Source organism: Hordeum vulgare, chromosome 3H (assembly GCF_904849725.1).
Source record: "Hordeum vulgare subsp. vulgare chromosome 3H, MorexV3_pseudomolecules_assembly, whole genome shotgun sequence".
NCBI classification, from domain to species: Eukaryota; Viridiplantae; Streptophyta; class Magnoliopsida; order Poales; family Poaceae; genus Hordeum; species Hordeum vulgare.
In genome coordinates this window covers 618,304,564-618,326,251 of record NC_058520.1, presented here as the reverse complement: position 1 = coordinate 618,326,251, position 21,688 = coordinate 618,304,564, and the positions used below count along the sequence as shown (strand labels likewise).

Genomic DNA, 21,688 nt, shown 5'->3' with positions numbered 1-21,688 from the left:
CGACCCATCGAAGATCATCAACATGCACATCTGGTGCCTCTTGATCTTCGGCTTCCCCCGTTACAGTATCACCGTACTCGAGGAGCATAGGATAGTTGTCATCATCCTCTTCTTCTTCATTGTCTTCCATCATAACCCCTCTTTCTCCGTGCTTGGTCCAAAAGTTATAGCCGGGCATGAAATCAAACGATAGCAGGTGGATGTGAACGATTTTTGAGCAAGAGTAATCCCTCGTGTTCTCACAAACAACACATGAACAACACATAAAACCATTCAGATTGTTTGTCTTAGCCACAATAATAAAACTATGCAGGCCTGTAATGTACTCAGAAGTGCGTTGGTCACCGTACATCAATTGTCGGTTCTTCTGTATTATATAATTAAGTATATCAATAACCATTACAAAAAATCATGAATAGAGAAATGAACAAATTAATACAAGTTCATCACATTAAAACCAATGTCACTAGTGGAAAACAGGCCTTTGGCCGGGACCCTTTAGTCCCGGCCTGCCTCTGGGCCGGGACTAAAGGCCCGGCCACGTCGCCCCAAATCGCAATGCCTCCCTCGAGGCTTTAGTCCCGGCCTGTAAGGAGCCTTTAGTCCCGGTTTGTGTCCCAAACCGGGACTAAAGGGCTACGCGGTGTGCACCCCGCATGTGCGCCACCTTTAGTCCCGGTTTGTGTCTCAAACCGGGACTAAAGTCCTCTGCCTATATATAGCACAACCCCCCTCTCCCCTCTTCTTTGCATTTTTCTTGGATGGAGGATTGTGGGTGTGTGCTACCTCTCCACTTTATTTTATGCACTAGAGGTGTTTGTTGAAATGTGTGTTAGAGCGATGCCGCTTCAGTTCACCGAACACAACTACGATATGAGATGCCTGAGCCACGCTTAAACCTCTTCCTCTTTATTTCTACTTATTCTAAAAGGTTAGCAACTATATTTCCTTGTTTAGACCGTGCGGTACTAATTTTTAGGATCGTGATTGTACTTGATATACTGTCGTATAACACAGATGAGCCATCCATGGATGTACGGTGATCGACGCACAACCGCTTACAGAGAAGGCGTGCATTCTTTTCGAGATGCAGCCGATGCGAACAAGCATGGTGGTGGCTATATGTTTTGTCCATGTGTTGAATGTTGGAATGAGAAAGATTACACTTCCTCAAGAGTCATTTAGAGCCACCCGCTTCGGTCCGGTTTTATGTCGGGCTATAATGTTTGGACCAAGCACGGAGAAAGAGGGGTTATGATGGAAGACGACAATGAAGAATAAGAGAACGATGATGACAACTACCGATCTATGTTCCCTGAGTATGCTGATACCGCAATGGAAGACAATGAAGAAGAAAATCAGGATGAAGAACGGGAACCAGATGAGCCCGCTGATGATCTTGGCCGGGTCATTTCTGATGCACGACGAGGTTGCGACACAGAAAAGCAGAGGTTGCAGTTCGAGCAGATGTTACAGGACCACAACAAATTGTTGTACCCAACTTGTGAAGATGGCCAGAAGAAGCTGGGTAGCACACTGGAATTGCTGAAGTGGAAGGCAGAGACCGCTGTGACTGACTCGTCATTCGAAAAGTTGCTGTTACTGATGAAGAAGATGCTTTCAAGAAAGAACGAATTGCTCGCTAGCACGTACGAAGCAAAGAAGCTTGTCTGCCCTCGAGGATTAGACGTGTAGAAGATACATGCATGCCCTAATGACTGCATCCTCTACCGCGGTGAGAAGTACGAGAATATGGATAAATGCCCGGTATGCACTACATTGCGGTATAAGATCAGAAAAAAGATGACCCTGGTGATATTGAGGGCGAGCCACCCAGGAAGAGGGTTCCTGCCAAGGTGATGTGGTATGCTCCTATAATACCACGGTTGAAACGTCTGTTCAGAAATAAAGATCATGCAAAGTTGTTGTGATGGCACATGGAAGATCGTATGAAAGACGATAAGTTGAGGCACACCGCTGATGGTCGGCAGTGGAGAAAAATCGATAGAGAGTTCCCGAGATTTGCAGCTGACGCAAGGAACTTATGGTTAGGTCTGAGTACAGATGGCATGAATCCTTTTGGGGAGCAGAGTTGCAGTCACATCACCTGGCCCGTTACTCTATGTATCTACAACCTTCCTCCTTGGTTGTGCATGAAGCGGAAGTTCATTATGATGCCAGTGCTTATCCAAGGTCCAAAGCAACCCGGCAACGATATTGATGTGTACCTAAGGCCATTAGTTGATGAACTTTTACAGCTGTGGGCCGAACCAGGTGTACGTGTGTGGGACGAGCACAAACAAGAGGAATTTGACCTTCGAGCGTTGCTTTTCGTAACCATCAATGATTGGCCTGCTCTTAGTAACATTTCAGGACAGTCAAACAAGGGATACAATGCATGCACGCACTGTTTGGATCAGACAGAAAGTATATATCTGGACAAATGTAGGAAGAATGTGTACCCGTACAATCGTCGTTTTCTTCCGCCCAAGCATCCCTTAAAGAAAAAAGGCAAGCATTTCAATGGCAAGGCAGAACCCCGGGGGAAGCCTGTCATCCGTACTGGTGCTGAAGTATTTGATATGGTCAAAGATTTAAAAGTAATCTTTGGAAAGGGTCCTGGCAGCCAACCTGTTCCTAACGGCCCTGATAAGCGCGTACCCATATGGAAGAAGAAATCTATATTTTGGGAGCTACCCTATTGGGAAGTCCATGAGGTCCGCTCGGCAATCGACGTGATGCACCTGACGAGGAATCTCTGTGTGAATATTCTAGGCTGCCTGGGCTTGTATGGGAAGTCAAAAGATACACCGGAAGCACGGGAGCACCAGGAACGTCATAAAGGAAGAGATGGCATGCATCTAGGGCAGTTTAAAGGGCGTGCCAGCTACGCTCTTACTAAGGAAGAGAAGGAAATCTTCTTTGAAGTCCTTTTCAGTATCAAGGTCCCGACTGGCTTCTCGTCGAATATAAAGGGAATCGTAAATATGAAAGACAAAAAATTCCAAAACCTAAAGTCTCATGACTGCCACGTGCTTATGACGCAATTGCTTCCGGTTGCATTGAGGGGAATTCTACCGGAAAATGTTCGCCTGGCAATTGTGAAGGTATGTGCATTCCTCAATGCAATTTCTCAGAAGGTAATCGATCGAGAAAGTCTATTAGGGTTATAGATTGATGTGGTCCAATGTTTGGTCAGCTTTGAGTTGTTGTTCCCGCCATCCTTCTTCAATATAATGACACACCTCCTAGTTCACCTAGTCGAAGAAATTAGAATTCTCGGTCCTGTGTTTCTACACAATATGTTCCCCTTCGAGAGGTTCATGGGAGTCTTAAAGAAATATGTTCGTAACCGTGCTAGGCTAGAAGGAAGCATATCCAAGGGATATGGAACAGAGGAGGTCATTGAGTTTTGTGTGGACTTTCTTCCTGACCTTAAGCCGATTGGTGTTCCTGAATCTCGGTATGAGGGTAGGCTGACAGGAAAAGGCACACTAGGAAGGAAAGCAAAAGTATGTATGGACGGGAATTCTTTCTCTCAAGCACACTACACAGTTCCACACAATTCCACCGTGGTGGCTCCGTATATCGTGAGACACAAGAATATTCTACGCTCCGAAAACCCGGGGAAGGCTGACTCTTGGATTAAAGGGAACACGAGAAGACTTTCGGCAGTTGGTTGCAGACACATCTCATGAATGACGACACCGTTGGAGATCAGCTGTACTGTTTGGCCAGGCCACCATCTTCGACTATATGTACTTTCCAAGGGTATGAGATAAATGGGAATACATTTTACACGGTTGCCCAAGATAAAAAGAGCACCAACCAAAATAGTGGTGTCCTCTTTGATGCAACAGACGAGAATGGGCACTGTTTGGAAACATATTACGGGTACATAGAGGAGAAATGGGAACTTGACTATGGACCTACTTTTAAGATCCCTTTGTTTCGGTGCAAATGGGTGAAGCTGACAGGAGGCGGGGTAGTTGTAGACCAAAAGTACGACATGACAAAAGTGGATCTCAACAATCTTGCGTACATGGACGAACCATTTGTCCTAGCCAATGATGTCGCTCAGGTTTTCTATGTGAAGGACATGTCTACAAAAACGAGAAAAAGAAATCAGCAAAAGAAGATATCGTCCGATGAGCCAAAACGCCACATAGTGTTTTCAGGGAAAAGAAACATCGTGGGAGTAGATGACAAGACAGACATGCCAGAACATTATAATAAGTTTCATGAAATTCCACCCTTCAAAGTGAAAACTGGCCCAAGCATCCTACTGAATGATGAAGATTCTCCATGGCTACGACCCAGAAGAAAACAGAAATAATAAATAGGAATATTGGTGCAATAATGTAATAATGTATTAAACCTTTTATGTAATGCTTGTATGGAATGTACTAAATTTCAAACACTTTTCATTTTCATAGTTTTGTCAAATTCTCAAATATGCAAAAAGAATTTTAATAAACCTTTGTAAGAGATGAGTTCTCGTTCGAAACGCTGATACTTCGAGATAGATTGTCCGTTTTGTACACGAAGTGCATCCAGTTTTTGTCGTAGCCCTCTCAACTTTTTAACACATGCTATGTGGGTGAAATGATGATAGCATGCCAACTTTCAACATTTTCAAAGTTCATTTGTAGTGCTTTTCAATTTCAGGGTCAACTAGCTAAAAAAATAAGTAAATGCACGAAATATACCAAATTAAGTCAGAAATTGTAGAAATTTTGTGATGTGCCTTTGAATGGTGCATTTTGAACACACAAAAAGTATGGAGTTCAAATAAGTTCAAAAAAATGAAATCCCTTTGTAAGAGATAAGTTCTCGTTCGAAATCCCTTATTTATTCAATTTCAAACACTTTTCATTATCATAGTTTTGTCAAATTCTCAAATATACAAAAAGAATTTTAATAAACATAGTTTTTAATTGAAAATAACAAAATAGTTAATAGTTTGGATAGTCAAAATAATTACTTTTGAAAATAGAAAATAGTTTTGAATTATTTATTCAATTTCAAACACTTTTCATTATCATAGTTTTGTCAAATTCTCAAATATGCAAAAAGAATTTTAATAAACATAGTTTTTAATTGAAAATAACAAAATAGTTAATAGTTTGGGTAGTCAAAATAATTACTTTTGAAAATAGAAAATAGTTTTGAATTATTTATTCAATTTCAAACACTTTTCATTATCATAGTTTTGTCAAATTCTCAAATAAGCAAAAAGAATTTTAATAAACATAGTTTTTAATTGAAAATAACAAAATAGTTAATAGTTTGGATAGCCAAAATAATTTCTTTTGAAAATAGAAAATAGTTTTGAATTATTTATTCAATTTCAAACACTTTTCATTATCATAGTTTTGTCAAATTCCCAAATATGCAAAAAGAATTTTAATAAACATAGTTTTTAATTGAAAATAACAAAATAGTTAATTTTTAAAATAGAAAAAAATTAAAACTATATGAGAATTTGTAAAGAAAATTAAACCTAAATTCAAAGTGACCTCACTTTGAATTGAGGTTTAATTTTCTCCACAATTTCGAATATAGTTTCAATTTTTTAATTTACAGTCAGTTTAGGCCCGTAAGCCTGCTTTAGAGAGGAGCTCGATGGAGATGCTGCGACGGGGCTTATAAACAAGTGTTAGTCCCCCTCGCTGGGCGAGGTGGGACTAAACTTATCGTGCAGCCGAGGAGGGGCTTTAGTCCCGGGTGGAGCCACGACCCGAGACTAAAGCCCCTCGCCTGCCGCGTGCCGAGCACTTTAGCCCCGGTTCGAGGCTCGAACCGGGACTAAAGAGCCCCTTTAGTCCCGGTTGGAGCCCCGCACCAGGACTAAAGGGCCCTGCTTCCCGCCTTTTGGTCTGCCGAAAAAGGGCCTTTAGTCCCGGGTCGTGGCTCCACCCGGGACTAAAGGGGGTCTTTAGTCCCGGATCGAGCCCCGAACCGGGACTAAAGATCCACCTATATAAGCGGGAGTTAGAAAATTTCCAACCCAAATCGCATTTCCTTTTCTCCTTCTTCCTCGTTCTCCTGCCCGGCGCGGCACAGCGACGAACTCGACGACGCCGTCAGGCTGCCCACCGTCCTGCTCGCCGCCGCCTGCCGTCCTCCTCGCCGCCGCCGTCCTCCTCGCCGTCGTCGACGCCTCCGGCCGGTAAGGCCCCCGCCCTCTCCTCCCAACACTCCGGCCGGTAGAAGCAAAGAAAAAAAGGAGAAGAAAAGAAGAAAAAGGAGATGAAAAGAAGAAAAAGGAGAAGAAAAGAAGAAAAAGGAGAAGAAAAGAAGAAAAGGGAAGAAAAGAAGAAAAAGGAGAAGAAAAGAAGAAAAAGGAGAAAAAGGAGAAGAAAAGAAGAAAAAGGGAAGAAAAGAAGAAAAAGGGAACAAAGGAAGAAAAAGGAGAAGAAAGGAAGAAAAGGAGAAGAAAGGAAGAAAAAGGAGAAGAAAAGAAGAAAAAGGGAAGAAAAGAAGAAAAAGAAAAAGATTTTTTTGTCATTTAATTCCTATTGTTATTAGGTTTGTGCTAGACTATTAGGGTTAGTAATATTTAGAATGAGGTTAGGGTTACCAGAAGAAGAAATATGAACAAAAATAAGAAAATAAGATTAGGAAAAACGAAAATAAGAAGAACAGGAGAAGAAAAGAAGAAAAAGGAGAATAAGAAGAGGAGGAGAGGAGAAGAAGAGGAAAAATAGAAGAAGAGGAGAAGTAGAAGAATAGAAGTTGAAGAAGAAGCGGATAAGAAAATAAGAAAGAAGAAGAAGAAGAAGAAGAAGAAGAAGACATTTCTACGTATATAGATGCTTAATTAGTGTTTCTTAGATTATTGCTTAATTTTGCTATTGTATATGCTTAAGTGTTAATAGTTTAATTTTGCTATTGTATATGCTTAAGTGTTAATAGTTTATTTTTAGCAAGAAAATTAATAGAACTAGTTTATTTTTTTAGTTCATTTTACGATGCCTATCCCGCATCCTCGTCGTCGACTCGGCGGAGGACACCTGCTTGATCAGAGGGGCCCTGTCCGGGACTGGGCTCCACCCGGCTGGTATTGGGAGGTGCTACCTTCCGGGGGGCGTAGGTTGGTGAGGAGCCAGCCCGTTGTTGACCCGCTCCTTGTTTGGTGGCGGTCGCGTGGGCCAGTGACGGTGCCGAGGCTTCCGGACACCGCGGAGGTGGTACGTCAGCGTGTCATCGAGGAGGATGAGCACGTCTGTCGCTACATGGTTGCGTTGGAGGGCAGGTTCGATCATACCTGGCAGGTTCTTCGGGGACTCACTGGAGCTATGCTCCTGTGATGGTTCCTTCTCTTTGGGTGTCCACCGCCCGCGACGATACCCGTCGGGCACTACGGTTCTAGCTGTATCAGTGATGCTATATGTATGATAGTATTCGAGGAGTATTAGTGATAATATTCGACGATGTACGGACAAAAGAGATGATGTAGTTTTGCTTATAATTGAATGCATGCTAATTTGAATACTACTTTATTTTACGATTTGGTTTTGCTTATTGAATGCTCAAATTGGAAAAGTACTCCTACTTTGAATACTATGCAGAAATCTAGGAGTCCCGGGTGGAGCCACAACTCGGGACTAAAGTTGTTTTGGAACGGAGTTCCTGATAGAATAATTCTTTTTTGGTACAAAGTTCAACAAAGTCCTTTGACACTAGACAATGTGACATATAGAAGGGTAGATGAGATCAGGAAAAATAGGATCATTTTCTACACATCTAGAATGTCGCCATTTTGTTAAATCCTTAAAGGTTAAGAGAATCCGTTAGACATATTTTAGAGTTTAGGTTCTAGCCAAGACCCGGGACTAAAGGTCCTCCTATATAAAACGACACTTCAAAGTTTTCAACCCCTCTTATATAGTTTGTTAATTTATTAGTTAATCAAATGTCCGTTTTTTGCAGAACTATGGATCCACATATCAGGAACCTCGAAGAGGAAGAACTTCTCGAAGATATAATCAAAGACGACCCCGACGTTGAACCAGCTGAATCTCCGTCGCCATATCTAAACCCCTCCGGATATGGAATGGAGGTCGACCGACACGAAGATGAAGCTGATGGGGCAGGAGATAGGTCCAATGACGGAGAAGGTGATAGCTCCACTGATGGAGAAGCCGGTGGAGAAATAATAAAGTCCGGCGAGGTATACATATGAAGTTCGACAATCACTTGTAATATGTGAAAAATATTGGAGATAGCTCTATATTGTATACATATACATTCATTTGACAAATGTTTCTCCCTCTTAGGCCTCCACATCGAGCAAAGCTACGAAACGAGGCCCGACTAGAAAGTTGGATGCACGGACGCATTACACCTTTGAGGTGATATTGCCTACGGGAGAACCCAAGCTTCCTAAGAATGCTGCTGACACATTGAAGAAGCAATGCGGAGTTCTCGTTAGGGATCACGTCCCGATTAGCGTTCGGGAGTGGAACAAGCGCAAAGGGGCAGCCGATAGTGACTATGTCGCCGAAAGGTACAAAGATAATCTTTGAAATGATCTCTTGTCACATTTCAACCTGCCAGAATGTGAGAATGAAGACGCTGCAGACAAACTGAGGGCCAAAGTCAAGCAGTGGACTCTAAAGAAGATGGCCGAACTGTTCTGTAGCTGGAAGAAGAAGCTATGGAAAAACTATCTGAAGACAAAGAAAGTGCCAGTATTCGAGGGGTATCTAGCCAAGCAGACGAATCACTGGAAGGCATTTCAAGAGTACAAGGAGTCAGAAGATGCCCAGGCATTATCAGAAAAGAACAAGATAAATGCCGACAAGAAGAAATATCACCACAAGCTGGGCCCAGGGGGCTATGAGACTGCCATCCCAAAGTGGGATAAGAAAGAGCAAGATCTGCTAGCTAAAGGCATCGTACCTGAACCACTCCGTGATGAGTGGGAATTGAGAGCAAGAAATTGGTTCCTTGCGATGGTGGTTCGTACGACGAAGAAACAGGGGACCTCATCTGCAGTGACGGTCTTAGGATACCCAGGGAGAATTGGAAAAAGATAGTGAAATAAATTAAGGAGGGTAAAAGAAAGTTCACTGCAGATAGAGAGAAAGATTTTCTCACACTGGTCCTTGGCAATGACGAACATGGACGACGAACGCGAGGCTTCGGTCCTTCTTACCCGTGGTGGCTTGGGTTTGCCAGAGACCAAGACACTTACAGAAGCCGAGAGAGAGCAAAGAAGCGGCAGCAGGATGAGGAGAATGACAAGTTCAACCAGTTGCTTGCCAGGATTAACGAGCAACAGAAGCAGATTGATGAGCTTAGAGGAGTACCGCGCCAGGAAGATCCTGCACTTGATATTACCGGCGCTACATCTAAGCAGAAAAGCAGCTTGGCTGAATCTGAGGCCCCGCCCGACGATGAACGAAGAATGATAGAAGGCGGTCCCGGCTACCCCGTGGATGGAATCAAGGATTCAACATCATGTGAACTTCATCAGAAATTCAAGAACATATCCATGAAGGTGGCCGTCGGACAAGCTTTACCTTCTGGCCCTGATGAACGCTGGCATGGCCGTGAGATTCCAGCTGGCTTTGCTAAAGTCGGGGTGGATGAAATCATGGCGGGGTTTCATGATATGGAGCTCGACATAGCTGGACCCGAAGATGAGAGGACACTCGGAGAAGTACTGGGTGGAGTCATCCTATGGGACAAGAACTACATCAAGCTTCCAGGGTCGGCCCCAAGGACAACGCCGCCTCCGAGTCGTCGCAGGTCACCTACACCTCCATTACCTCCAAGCCCTCCACATGACGTCGGCGAGCACAACACGAGTCCATCTCGATCACCGCCGCCGGACTTGGGTCGTCCGACTCCGCCGCCGCTCGCTCCGGATACTAAGCGGAAGCGTGCCAGCAAGAACGCTCCGCCGATGATTTCTAAGCGACGGAGCCCCCCAAAGCGCAAACTGCCGCCCCTCCCAAAGGTACCTCATGCTAATCTTCCTATCAGACCTTATGATCGTACCCCCGAGGAAAATGCCAGGATAGCGAAGGAACATCATGATGCGCGGATGAAAAAGAAGGAACCCGAGCCCCGCCCGGAATACACCGAGAAGCAAATAGCATTTGCAAAATACTTCACGACCCTTCCATCACAGTATGACTTACACCATAAGCCTGATGACTATACACGCACATTGCAGAAGGAAGTGAAAAAGAGCAGATCGCGTGCAAGTGCAAGTGGGAGAAAATCAAGTTCAACTACAAGCAAAAAAAGATCAGACGTTCCTCAGCTTGGACAACAGGCCAAACAGTCGATCCCACCCCTCAGGGTGTTACCCGAGAATGTCCCCCCTCCGGTGCAGGGGCAAGATTTGGAATTAGCAAAGAAGTGAGCGGATGAATGGGGTATCCCGGTTGAAGACATTCTGGCTTCCCAAGACGACAGGTTACCCAAGGCTGTGGTAGCCCCTAAGCCACAGTTTATCATGGGAGCGCCTTTGGTCAGCAAAGATGATCTCCCAATAAATATGCGTTACTTGCATACATGGTACTTAAGTGAATCAAAGAATGGGAGAACGATGATCGTGGTGAGTGTCCCACGGGAGTACTACGGCCGCCCCGAAGAAATCCATATCGACTTTGATGAATTCTTCCAGATGTACAATGGCGACGCCCTCGACAAATCGCTTATGAGTTGCTATTGTCTGTAAGTTTTTCAATTCGTTGTCTACATATAACTTGTTTAGTTATTTCAATTCATTGTCTATATATAACTTGTACTCTATTATGCAGAATGAAGATTCTGGATTGTAAAAGTAGGAACATCCTAAATATTGGGTTTATTGACCCAGATAAAATACATATAGCGACGCTAACTGATAAACCCAAGGAGATGGAGGAAAACCTTCTAAGGTTTCTAACAGATCAAAATTTCTGTGACCACATACTGTTTCCATACAACTTCAGGTGAGGGTCTTTACTCTGTTGTGTCCATTCACTTATAAGTGTAATTGATAAGTTACTGACACACACACACACTCACATATATATACATGTGCAGCTTCCATTGGATTCTGTTGGACATTCAAATTGATAAGGGAAGAGTTGATGCCTTTGACCCATTATCGAGACCCTTGGAACAGTTCCAAAGCTTGTAGGACATGCTCCAAGGGTAATTTCAATCATTCTTGCGCTCTATCGGTCTCTTTCGATGATTTTCTGATATATCAATTAATGAAAAACTTAGCAAATCATTATCCTTGTCGGGCAGGGTTTGGAAGCGGTTCAAGTGCGTAACTCCCCGTATCGAGCCTGAGAATCTGACCTTTAGAGCGGCTCAGGTAAGTAGTAGTATGATATACTTCTATTTGCAATAAATTTATGATGCTAGATTATTATTTTGATTATATATATTCTATTCTCGTAAAGTGCAACCAGCAGCCACGTGGAACGCATCTATGCGGATACTATGTTTGGGAGACCATTCACACGTTTACCTCTGAGCACAAGGATCACAGATTCGACGTAAGCAATGAACATTCACACCTCTATTTTTACCCGTCATTCTTTGTTATCATGATTGATATTCATATTCATCTCCTCTTCTTATATAGTACATGGACATGAGGGAGAAGGTCCTAGCAGAGCAACGCGCGATTGCTGTTGCAGAGGAGCTTGCGACCTTTCTGAGGACGGAAGCTATAGATGACAAAGGACGATTTAGTGTAGCTAGGGGCCATTACTGATGTTCGTCCATGTAATCGAATAGACGGGCTCTAGTCCCGATAATTCAGATCTCCATATAATTGTATATAAATGCTCGCTTGTAAGATAAGTTAATCTTATATATATATATATGCATAATTATTTCTATTTAGAATTATATGAAAACTAATTTCCGAACACCAAACGAGGCATCACGTTAATCTCCCGAACACCTAAACCCTAAAACCCTAAAACCCAAAAATAAAAAAAATCTGAAACTCTTTAGTCCCGGTCCGTGTAACGAACCGGGACTAAAGGGCCTGCCCCCGAGGGCGCTACGAGGCGCCCACGTGGAGCACCTTTAGTCCCGGTTTGGAACAGGGCCGGGACTAAAGGTTAGGCCTTTAGTCCCGCCCCTTTAGTCCCGGTTGGTGAACCGGGACTAAAGCCCCTTACGGGCCGGGGCTAAAGGCCCCGTCCCCACTAGTGTGTACAATAGTTATCAAATGTTATTACTGCAAAAATAAATACATAAAGTTTATACATAATTCTGATAAAACAATACACAACTATCTAGATCATCTAAAACATACATTGAAACTAGCAAACAACTACGTAAAACATTTAAATGCAACAATAAATACGAGCAAAATCACAACTAAGGTAACAATTGTTCCAACAACATAATGATACCAAGCCTCTTTATCAATAATATATTTTCTAATTTTTCGAAACTTCAAGCGCATTGCATCCATCTGTATCGTGTGTAGTTTGACGACATCGACAATATGCAACTCGAATTTCATCTTCTCTTCTTCAATTTTTCTTTCAAATAATTTTTTTATTTTCAACTAAATTTAACCTCTCGACAAGAGGGTCGGTTAGCATTTTCGGTTCGCATACCTCATACGTAAAAATATATATGTCAAGTTGGTCAACATAATTGTTATAAACACTAAATGAAACAAATAATTATATAACATAATATACCACATCCTAATCATAGACCGGACGAGAGCCGACGGAGGCGGAAATCAAAACCATGATACTATATAATAACAATCAAAAATACAAGTAAGAAAATTATACAAGCAACTATATCTAAATCATACAAGTAAGATTTTTTTAAAAGATATAAGAAAAAGAGGTTCACGACGGTGGTGCCGACGATGAGATCGGCGCAGGCGATCGACGACGATGACAACGGGGACGTGAGCATGGAGGAAGAACGAAGGAGAAGAAAGAAAAAAAAACTTAAGTGTGGCTCGGGCACCTCATATCAATGACATCATACTCTCAGGCATTTCATCAATCACCTCTTGTGCATAGGAAAGGAAAACAAACTAGCACACACCTCCCAACTTCTGTGAGGAAAAACAGAGGAGAGAGCGGGGAAGGGCGAGGGTATATATAGGCAAACTTTTAGTCCCGATTGGGGGTCTAAAATCGGGATTGAAGACGGACCTTTAGTCCCAGTTGGAGACACCAACCAGGACTAAAGGTTGTGGGACCATCCACAACTCCTTTAGTCCCATTTGGTGTCTCCAACCAGGACTAAAGGTTGTGGGACCAGCCACAACTCCTTTAGTCCCGTTTGGTGTCTCCAACCAGGACTAATTATCCCGTTTGAACTGAGACTGATGCCTGTCGAGTCCCGTCCGGCATCCCCACCGCTCAAACCGGGACTAGTACTCTTATTAGTCCCGGTTCGTAATGCAACCAAAACTATTACTCCGATCTGGCTAGAACCAAAGCCTTGTTTTCTACTAGTGGAAGAAAAGTTGGCGCTTACTGACCGATCCATCGTTGTTGTGCGGTATGGTCCTTAAGGGCAAATAATTTCTGGATTGTGATTTTATGGATGCAACTTGTCCCAAGGCAGCACGCGTAGCATTTTGTTTGGCCAGGAGCTGGGTACAGGAACCAAAATTAAGACGTTAGATCATAATTGGATTCTAGGCCACCCGACGGGGTCTTTTCATACTCTGGTCCCTATTCCAACAGGAGTGACAGCGGATTTCCTCCTTAGTGTTGATCGAAAAGCTTGGGACGAGGGGGTAGTTCGAAGTGTTTTTCCTGAGGTGATGGCTAACATAGTGTTACAGATTCCACTAAGTGTGTGTGTGTCCTGGATGGTTTTGTTACCTGGCCTCATGATTGATTTGGATCCTACTCAGTCAGATCAGCATATAACTTGACCAAGTCTGAGAAACTTCATGCTATTCTTAATTCTCATGCCATGATCTGCACTCAGTCAGATCAGCATATAACTTGACCAAGTCTGAGAAACTTCATGCTATTCTTAATTCTCATGCCATGGTCTGCAGTCAGACTTTGGTGTTGAAGAGGAAAGCTGGCAAACTCTTTGGAAGGTCAATACTCCGGGGAAGATGAAGATCATTCTCTGGAGAATGGCTCAAGATTGTCTACCGACGGGCAGCCAGTTGCTACGACGACATGTTCCCAGGGCATGTTTTTCTGTAGGAGAGAGGAGCTGATAGAGCATCTCTATCTGTTTTGCCATTTCGCGGGCCAGGTATGGCGAGTAGTGAAGAAGACCTTAGCATTTCATCTATGGCGTAAAGGTTTTGTTCATACCAAGCAGTGGATAATTGATTTCATTCAGCGTGCGACCTCTCTCGAGGCCACAACTTTGGTAATAACAATTTGGCACATTTGGGAGGCCCGTAATGATGCAAGAAACAATGATGCTAGGATGCATCCTGCCATAGTGGCTGAGAAAGATTTGTCTTATGTTGACTTCATTGTGCAGAATAGTGTTAGGACTGCAATTGCTTCTAGGCGTGATACCCTAGTATCTCTTGTTAAATGGGTTCCTCCACCGGCAGATGCAGTGGCGGTTAATGTGGATGTTGCACTCTTCAATGATTCTCGACGGATGGTAATTGGCGTGGTAATTAGGAATCACGTCGGAGATCGCTAGCTAGCTTGCCACAAGCATGTTGACGAGGTTACCACCCTAGAATTAGCTAGAGCACTGACGCTATGGCATGTTGTAGTTCTCACCATTAGGGAGGATTTTCAAGGGCTGTTTTCGAGTGAGACTGTTTGTCCATTATTCAGAGAACCAATGCTTCAATGGTTGATCACTCGCCGGTGGGGATCATCACTAATCATCTCAAGGAGTTGGTGTCGGTCTTCTTGTATGTTCACTTTTGTCATGTAAATCGTTTCTCGAACGTCGTGACACATATTCTAGATAGATCTTAGTCCTCTAGTGACTTTACTTTTCATGTAAACCCGGATTGTATCGAGGGAACTCTCTCTTGATTATCCTTGATTAATAAAGTGCGATATTCATAAAAAATGCCATTGGGTTGAGGCGTTTCATCCAATGTGTGGAGGGTGTGATCTCGAGTGTCGCCGCATCAAATCCACGACGGCTGCAGAACCTCTCGATAGTGACCTAGGTTGAGGAAATCCCGTGCGGAGAAGTGGACGCCCCGCTGCGCACTCAAATAAGTCACCGTCACTCCACTCTCATCCATCGCACTCCTTCCTTCCCACGAAACCAGAGTAAAGAGGAAAAACATGGACAAGGCACAGGAGAAATGTAGGCAAAGGGATCCCAGGAGTAGAGACCCAGAGGAAATGCATTCCTCATAGTGATCAGACACTCTAGACTGTCCGATCGAAGATTCCTTTGCAATCCCGACTGTTGGATCTGGGGCCAGATCGCTGTGAGCCGCTGGATATTCACCACGATCGTCCACAACCGTCAGATAAAGTTTCACTTGCATCAAAATGTAAACTCCATGCCCCCACTGGGGCATGGTCGTCAGTTCCCTTTGCTGGTCGGCAGGTGATAGACCTGCGACACCGCGGAGGCATCCTACCCTCTCCCTCAGTTCCCCCATATCGTGAACCCTAGCTACTTTCTGTCGCCGCCTCCGCCGCCGCTCGAGTCTGATGTGCCTCAGGTGTTCTCCTCGGCTTAGGTATGCCCTCCCGCACACCCTTTCGTCTATCCTTCCTCTTATCGCAGTCGTTGCTCCTGGCTTGGCTAATTTCGTGATCATGATGCAATTCGCGTCTAGGTCGTTGTTGTTGTCATCCTCGCGTGCTAACGGCAGTAGGTGCACTGCCCTCCTCTCATGCTATCGACTGTTGCATCAAGGAGATCCTGCTCGTAGCTCCTAAGGTGAGGCGAGCCGCCGCCAGATGCCCTGGAGACAGTCCGAGCTCCACGCCTACAACTCCAACCCCATCTCCTCATTGTGTACAGGTTTTTCTCTCTCTCTCTCCCTCCCTCCATCCATCCATCCATCCATACCTCTCCCTCCCTCCCTCTCTCTCTCTCCCCTCTCTCCCTCTCTCTCTACCATACAATATGCGATCCTATCCTCGCAGAAACTTGGAAGTCTCAACAAGGATAGAAGCGCATATCGAAGACTAGGAATTATACCATTAGAAAGTAGACGGTTTGAAGTTTCTAATGACATATTTTTTGTGATATATAACTTATATTACGATGGTCTATTTGTCAACCTAGGGATACGCGCAAGCCTTATAAACCGGAAAGGAGGTAGTAGTAATCTAGAGACTTTATGGGACTCCTCAATCTCATTACCAAGGGTATCAAATCTAGTAAAACTTAATGGATGAGGAATGATTAAGTGATGAGGCTGCAGCAAGCCAGCAAGCACTAAGCAATTGTATTTGACCGACTTACGAATACAAGAATAAGAAGAGTGAATTATGCATAATAGAATGTGAACTAGTAATGATCAAGAAATGATTCTGAACATCTATTTATGAGTTAACCATAACTCCACCGTGTTGTCTTCCCGAACCCCCTCAAAAAGATACAGTCATGATTACGCACACGCTTGATGTATTCTAGTTAGATTTAATAGCTGGCTCACACACGGACGCAGCCGGAGATAGCTAGCTCACACACGCATGCACATTGCACACCACACCACATGCTACATATAGAAGAAAAGTGACTGATCCAAATCATAAATACTGGTAGTCAGACATATGTTTTTTTTTCTATGGGGACTGCTACGCATCTACCGGTGGATATTTGTTAAATATCCACCACCTGAACAGCCGTTCGATCTCGCGCGTGTAACCGTCCGATCCGCTGCGTCTGATCCTCTCTGGACGCAATTCCTGAAACGATGCTCGAGTTGCAGAAACTTTCGCTTTGTTGAAAAAATAAACTTTGGATCCGTTAATTCCTGAAACAACGGCCGAGTTTCAGAAACAATTTGCTTGTTGCGGAAGCACTACCCCAGCCGGGATCCGGTCTGGCGCGGGGAGGCAAGGCCGACGCGAGTCGGCCGGCGGCAGGAACGCGACGGCGATGGCTGGGGGCTCCGGCGGCTGGGGCTCCGGTGGCTGCAGGATCGGCCGGCGGCGGCGCACCACGGCGGGGCGTGCGGGACCGGTGGCGGAGGGGGTGGCAGGGAAGCAGCAGGCCGGCAGCAGAGGGGGCGGCGGGGCTGCAGCAGCGGACGGCGGAGGGGCAGCGAGCCACAGCAGGCGGCGACGCGAGGTTGTCGGGGCGGAGCACGGACTGGACAGTTTCTCTGAAACAACTGCCCAGTTTCAGAAACTGTGCCCCAGTTTTAGAAATCGATTGATGCGCGGGACGAGGAAGCGGTGGACAGTTTATTTGGATCCGTCGGTGGAAGGTAAGAGTTTTCCTTTTTCTATTGGAAGCAGCGAGGAAACCTAGTTAATTAAGAGCAAGTATAATAAGGTACAGTCAGCAGCCTGTAAGGATTAAAATACTATATTTTTGCTGAGTTGGATGAGAGAGAACAGGAGAAAGAAGGAAAGCGGGCTCTTCGTGAAGAGTCAGCTCTAGCACGTGCTCCTAGGTGCTTTGTGAGAATGAAAGATGGACCATATATGATAAAAGTAGTACTCTTTTGTACCTAACAATTGTACAAGCTAGCTATAAGGTGGGCTATAAGATGGCTGATAGCCAGCAGTTGGCTATACTATTAACCATGCTTTAAGTGCTAAGACTATTTAGGCTATATCATAGGTAGTATCATGCATGTCAATTATGCATTTTAGCTTATGTGGCACATAATGAAATAAAGAAAGAGAGGGTTGAGTATCATAATATAATAATGTATCATATTAAATGATATACTAGTATGTGTCTTACATGATAATAAATGAGACTACTATGATACTCCATCTGTCATAGTTCAAAATGCGCGCATGAGCGATCACTGGAACCAAGGTGAATCTTGATTGGCTCTAATTTCTTTTGCAAGTGCTCACATAATAATCACACGGCCCCTAATTATTTGAGAAGATAATGCACAGTAACTCACACAACCACTAAAAGAGAAGTGTATACATCCTACTAGTACTCCTAATTAACCAAGCAGTAAATGTCACGCATCTTAATCCTCTTCTATTTTGGAAATGCATGTAAACGAAACCGTTCCTTTTAAACCGTGACGGAGGGAGTACCAAGTTATGATACTATGCATTATGAAGATAATATCATACACTAGTATTATATGAATGATACTAGTATATGATACTCCCTCCGTTTCTTTTTACTACGCGTATAAGATTTGATCAAAGTCAAATAATGTAAAGTTTGACCAAATTTATATAAAAATATATGAATATCTAGTATATTAAAATTATATTTATGAAAATACATCTCGTGGTGCATCCAATAATATTGATTTCATGTTGTGAATGTTGATATTTTTTAATATAAAGTTAGTCAAACTTTACAAAGATTGACTTTGACAAACCTTATATGTAGACTAAAAAGAAACGGAGGGAGTACTTCTCATTGTGACCAGCCTTATAGTAGGGAGTAACTTAGACTAGTAACATGCATCTGTTACTAGTCTATATTACTACCTCTATAATGGAGAGTAATATATGTATGGTGTCATGCAACTTGTTTTTTTTTCTTTTTTTTTTTGCGTTGTGTGAACTCATCTTATCTTGAAATGTGATGTTGCTTATTGCATGAGTAATTAACTATGTTACTCAATTTATCTCTCTCCTTCTTAAATCATCGTCACATAAATAAATTTGTTGAGTTGGACATTATGTTACTGCTGAAATTACTCCCACTATATCTACTCCGTCATGATTTAGAAGGTGTGCATGAAAATTCTCTAGAACCTAGGTGGTTATTGATTGGTTGTGAAATGAGTTAAAAAATAGTATTCACACTACACATGCATATATAAATAGTACAATGAAATACTAATTAGATGCTAAGAGTAAATGCAATGCGTCTTAAACCTTGTTTATTGTGGAAATGCATGCAAACTTAACCGTGCCTTTTAAACCGTAACGGAGGTAGAGTAGTAGATCACATCTGGATCACGGTCTAAGAGGGAGCGTGGTAATTAATGCACCATGTGATGCGGGAGCGAGGGTAAGTGGAAAAATGCGGGGGCTCGGAACCATATGCAGATTCTCACGAAAGTCTATGGCGTCCAGGATTAACAAGCTGCCAATTTCACGGGGCGTCGTAGTGCGTTGTAATCTATAGGAAGCACTCTTCCCTTGTAGCTGTCCAATTTCCTCTTCCCTTGTCTTCTTCCTTACGCACACTCTTTGTTAAGGGGCTAGCTTTGGTTTGGTAGTGAGTAGTGACCATGGAGAGGACGAGCGGTCCATCGTGGTGCATCCTCTTGTGTGTGGCCGCCGCTTGGATGGTAGCGGAGGCGGCTCCGTTGCCGCGGTACTACAACGCCATTTTCAGCTTCGGCGACTCCTTATCCGACACGGGCAACTTCGTCATCATCAACTCCGGCAAGCTTCCCAACATGCCCAAGTTCCCGCCGCCGTACGCCCGCTGCTCCAACGGCCGTCTCGTCATCGACTTCCTCGGTACGTTCTCCATCTGTGTGCACGCGAATCAAAAATTCAAAATGGATAATTGATATAACAGGTAACACTGGGCAGCCGAGGCGTTGGGAGTGCCGCTGCTGCCGCCGTCGGCGAACAAGGGCACCAACTTCAGCCAGGGCGCCAACTTCGCGGTGATGGGCGCCACCGCGCTGGACCTCAAGTACTTCAAGGACAACAACGTGTGGAGCATCCCGCCGTTCAACACTTCCATGAACTGCCAGCTCGAGTGGTTCCACGAGGTCAAGGAGACCATCTGCTCCTCCCCGCAAGGTAAGGCAGTGTTAAAATTTTCACGTTGGATCTGGATTTTAACCATCACAAATTGAATGGTTTTTTCGGCAAATTATATTATCGGGAGGATGGCAATCTTATTTAGCAACAAAAATGGTAATTTCTGATAAAAAAACTAACATGGCAAGGATTGTGTTTTGTCTTGCTTGCCAAAGAAAATTGTCATTCTCACCACTACATAATTTGACATGTAAAACACGTTCAATTTCTCATGCGAAAAAGTATGACGTTTTCTTGTCGGTTCTGAGTTTTCTTGTCGGTTTCTTGACAAATGAAACTAAATGCAGAGTGCAAGGATTTTTTCACGAAGGCGCTTTTCGTGTTTGGTGAGTTGGGCGGCAACGACTACAGCTTCGCTGCGAAGGCAGATTGGAGCACGGACAAGGTGAAGACGAAGATGGTGCCCAAGGTGGTGGAGTCCATCATCAGCGGCATCGAAGCTCTACTCGACGAGGGCGCCCGACACGTGCTTGTGCCGAGCAACCTCCCTGTCGGATGCTTTCCCATCATGCTCACCCTGTTTCCGTTCGAGGACCGCAGCGAGTACGACCCACGCACCGGCTGCATCAAGAAGTTCAATGGCGTTGCCCTCTACCACAACGCCAGGCTCCGCGTCGCTCTCGACCAGCTCCAACGCCGCCGCCCGGATTCCCGCATCATCTACGCCGACTTCTACACCCCCTACATCCAATTCGCCCGCACACCTTACCTCTACGGTCAGTCCCAATCACTGAGAAAAATAGCGTACTATACCGCCATTAATAACAAGATATAGCATATACAAAATTGTTTTGTTAAATTGATCAGCATATAATATCTTGTTAATGGCAATGCTATAGGGCGCTATAGCACGTTAATATCATATTTTCAAGAACGGTGTTATTTTGTATAGCGTGCTATTTTTTCCCTTGGTCCCAATCCCAACAACACCGCCTACGTCTTGTTCCATATTTTGGTTCCTACTTCCTTCCTTTCGTACTAGTGCATGTGTTCTGTTCTCCTCTACTGAAATAAGAAAGAACACAACTTTAAGCACAGATTATTTGTCAAGATAATGTGTGCTGTAATAACGAGATTTGTGGGCAACTGCAGGGTACAAGAGGGGAGCCCTGAGGGCGTGCTGCGGAGGCGGTGGCCCATACAACTACAACATGAGTGCCTCGTGCGGGCTGCCCGGTGCCACGGTGTGCGACGACCCCGATGCGCACGTCAGCTGGGATGGCATCCACCTCACCGAGGCACCCTACCGCTTCATCGCTAACACATGGCTCAAGGGCCCCTACGCGCACCCGCCCCTCGCCAGCGTCGTCCGGGAAGATATGGCCTATTAACCGGAAATTCGATTCGGTTCCCAGGAGGACATTCTCCCGTGTGAGAAAATGCTATGTGTTGATGGTTACATCGAAATGCTACCTGTATTCCTTTAGGCAGAAAGCATTAGCATTTTATCCTGTGCAAAAAAGACAAGGTGAAAATGAAGTGTTACCTCCAGTTGTTACATTTAATTCTGTTATTTTTCACTGATTGCGCGCTATTATACCATTTCACAAGCAAATTGTCAAGCATTCTTGTAACACTAACATAAACATGTAAAAAATCGATTAAATCCAATTTTACCCCCTCCCCCCCCCCCCCCCCCCCTACTTTCAACTTTGTGATTTATCCCGGGATGTTTGTTTCTTTTTCTTTTGCTATGCTTCTTTTGGGATTTGTCCACCATCTTGTATCTGTTCGGCTGTTTGAGCTTTATATAAAGTGGGGCAAAGACTTATTTGAGATGCTGCTCTTGTCTGAAAAACTAGCCAACATTCTTATCATGAATTTAC

The 21,688-nt window shown here is 44.1% G+C and overlaps 1 protein-coding gene across 1 annotated transcript; it reads left to right on the top strand.

Annotated features, from left to right (window-relative positions):
* Positions 1 to 19,160: 19,160 nt before the first annotated feature.
* On the top strand, positions 19,161 to 21,382 carry LOC123441205 (GDSL esterase/lipase At5g45910-like). The gene is made up of 4 exons (XM_045117706.1): positions 19,161 to 19,550; positions 19,626 to 19,841; positions 20,150 to 20,578; positions 20,955 to 21,382. The coding sequence occupies exons 1-4, from the start codon at positions 19,316 to 19,318 to the stop codon at positions 21,191 to 21,193; spliced, it is 1,119 nt and encodes a 372-aa protein (XP_044973641.1). The 5' UTR covers positions 19,161 to 19,315; the 3' UTR covers positions 21,194 to 21,382.
* The last annotated feature ends 306 nt before the right edge of the window (positions 21,383 to 21,688 follow it).

Coding starts and splice junctions, on each gene's coding strand:
- LOC123441205 (XM_045117706.1), top strand. CDS start 19,316: ATGGAGAGGACGAGCGGTCCATCGTGGTGCATCCTCTTGTGTGTGGCC. Junction 19,842..20,149: donor CATCTGCTCCTCCCCGCAAG/GTAAGGCAGTGT, acceptor AACTAAATGCAG/AGTGCAAGGATTTTTTCACG. Junction 20,579..20,954: donor CCGCACACCTTACCTCTACG/GTCAGTCCCAAT, acceptor GGGCAACTGCAG/GGTACAAGAGGGGAGCCCTG.